Source organism: Chrysoperla carnea, chromosome 1 (genome assembly GCF_905475395.1).
Source record: "Chrysoperla carnea chromosome 1, inChrCarn1.1, whole genome shotgun sequence".
NCBI lineage: Eukaryota > Metazoa > Arthropoda > Insecta > Neuroptera > Chrysopidae > Chrysoperla > Chrysoperla carnea.
Genome location: NC_058337.1, coordinates 123,371,012 through 123,372,842, shown reverse-complemented (window position 1 = coordinate 123,372,842; position 1,831 = coordinate 123,371,012). Strand labels below are relative to the sequence as shown.

Genomic DNA, 1,831 nt, shown 5'->3' with positions numbered 1-1,831 from the left:
CTATACAGTTTCATTAAAAACCATTCGGTAGTTTTAGCGTGAAAGCGTAACAAACAAACAAACATGCTTACTTTCGCATTTATAATATATAGAGATAGAAAAGAAGAGATTTTTTAGTATGGTAAAATAAAACTAATTTTCTCAAACTTCTATTTGTCTCGTTTCTTACCAACACTCAAAAATCGATATAACTCGCTTTTCCAAATTTCTTCATCTATGGTAATCAAAGAAAATCATTAATTGTATCTTGTTAGTTGTCCGATGTTTAATAAAATTTATTGATAATAAAAAATAATAATCACAACAATTCAGTAGAAACATCATTTAGTAAAACCAAATATTATATTTTAAGAGCACTTTTGTGTCCCAAAATAGAAAAAGATTTGTCTGGTATTTTATTGAATTTATTTATCGGTAGAATTGTCTTCCTTCAAAGAAATGTCACCTTCGAAACCCTTTGTTACTCTACTCGGTGGTGTTTTAGTGTCTGTTAGTAAAAAGGGATCAATATTTTCAGGTAGTTTTTCAAATAGTTCATTATCAGTTGAACTATCTTCATTCGAAGGAATGTCACCTTCGAAGCCTTTTTCAACCATATTGGGTGGTATTTTAGTATCGATAATTAAAAGTTGATCAATATTTGTTTCATTTTCTGTTCGAAAAAATTTTGACTTCTTTTTTTTCTTTTTACCATCGTCTTCTTTGGATGCAACTTCGGTATCTATAATTTTTTGACCGGTAACTTTAGAGGCCGTTTCTTCAGTAGCTTCAACTGCATATTCAACATCATCAGATGAAGATTCCACGCTTTTCTTTTTCTTTGGTTCATCGGTTTTTGTTTTACAACTAGGTCTGATGAATTTATAAAACCCACAGCCGTATGCAACTTTTTGATATAAGGAAGTGTTTGATGGATCTATGTTATCCGTATTTATTTCAGTTTTCTTTTTCGATGGTAAAAATTTTGCAATTGGATTCCAATCTATTATTTAATAAGAAAATATTTATTATTATTTCTTATTGATTTGAAAAGAATATTTTTATTATTGATAATATTAATATTTTGTGTTTTTACGAGTTATCGTATCCACGGGCGGACAACCGGAAATGGACTAATTAGGTGATTTTATGAACACCTTAAAATTTTGTTTGTATCATCAATATTTTTAAGCGTTACAAACTTGGGACTAAAATTAGTATACCTTGATAAGCTATTTTGGACGTTCTGTAGAATATTTAAATGGTTAATTTACGAAAAGTTTTTTTCAATTGTAAAGTTACCTGTTAAATATAATGTTGTAGTTCCCAACAGAACAGTCCAAGCAAGACCTGTATATGTCCACGATTTAAATTTACGCAAATTCTGTGTTTTTATCCATGTGACCACCGGTACCTTCGGAAAATATCTTTCCCAGTCTTTATGCTTATATTGATGTGGCATTTTTTATTTAATATTATTGTAACAGCGTTTAATTGTACAATATTAATATCATGATTGTCTAATCCAGCTATTAGATGTTTCCTTAACTGTTATGATTGATAAATCAGTGAAAAATATAATATTATTTACATTTTTCACTGATTGTGAATGACACTTTTATTAAAATTTTATTTATCTAAACCGCTGCTTTATTTCCGTGGTAACTCGCCTTTCAAAAAGTTTTATTACACTTCCACAGACTTGTTAAAAACAAGAGATGACAAACCATGCCTCGGTAGTAATACGTATTGGTGATGGTGCAGAAGTTAGTCTCTTAATTTTAAAAACCCAGCATTCTAGCAATTTCAATAAGATTGAAAAGGGTAATTTTAGTGATGTTTTTCTGTTTCC

The 1,831-nt window shown here is 29.3% G+C and overlaps 1 protein-coding gene across 1 annotated transcript; it reads right to left on the bottom strand.

Annotated features, from left to right (window-relative positions):
• Positions 1-269: 269 nt before the first annotated feature.
• Positions 270-1,518, bottom strand: LOC123298343. Its single transcript, XM_044880328.1, has 2 exons — positions 1,282-1,518; positions 270-982 (listed from the first exon to the last, which is right to left on the bottom strand). Exons 1-2 carry the CDS (start codon positions 1,439-1,441, stop codon positions 405-407), a joined length of 738 nt encoding a protein of 245 aa, XP_044736263.1. The 5' UTR covers positions 1,442-1,518; the 3' UTR covers positions 270-404.
• Positions 1,519-1,831: the final 313 nt, after the last annotated feature.

Coding starts and splice junctions, on each gene's coding strand:
- LOC123298343 (XM_044880328.1), bottom strand. CDS start 1,441: ATGCCACATCAATATAAGCATAAAGACTGGGAAAGATATTTTCCGAAG. Junction 983..1,281: donor TACAACATTATATTTAACAG/GTAACTTTACAA, acceptor ATTAAATAATAG/ATTGGAATCCAATTGCAAAA.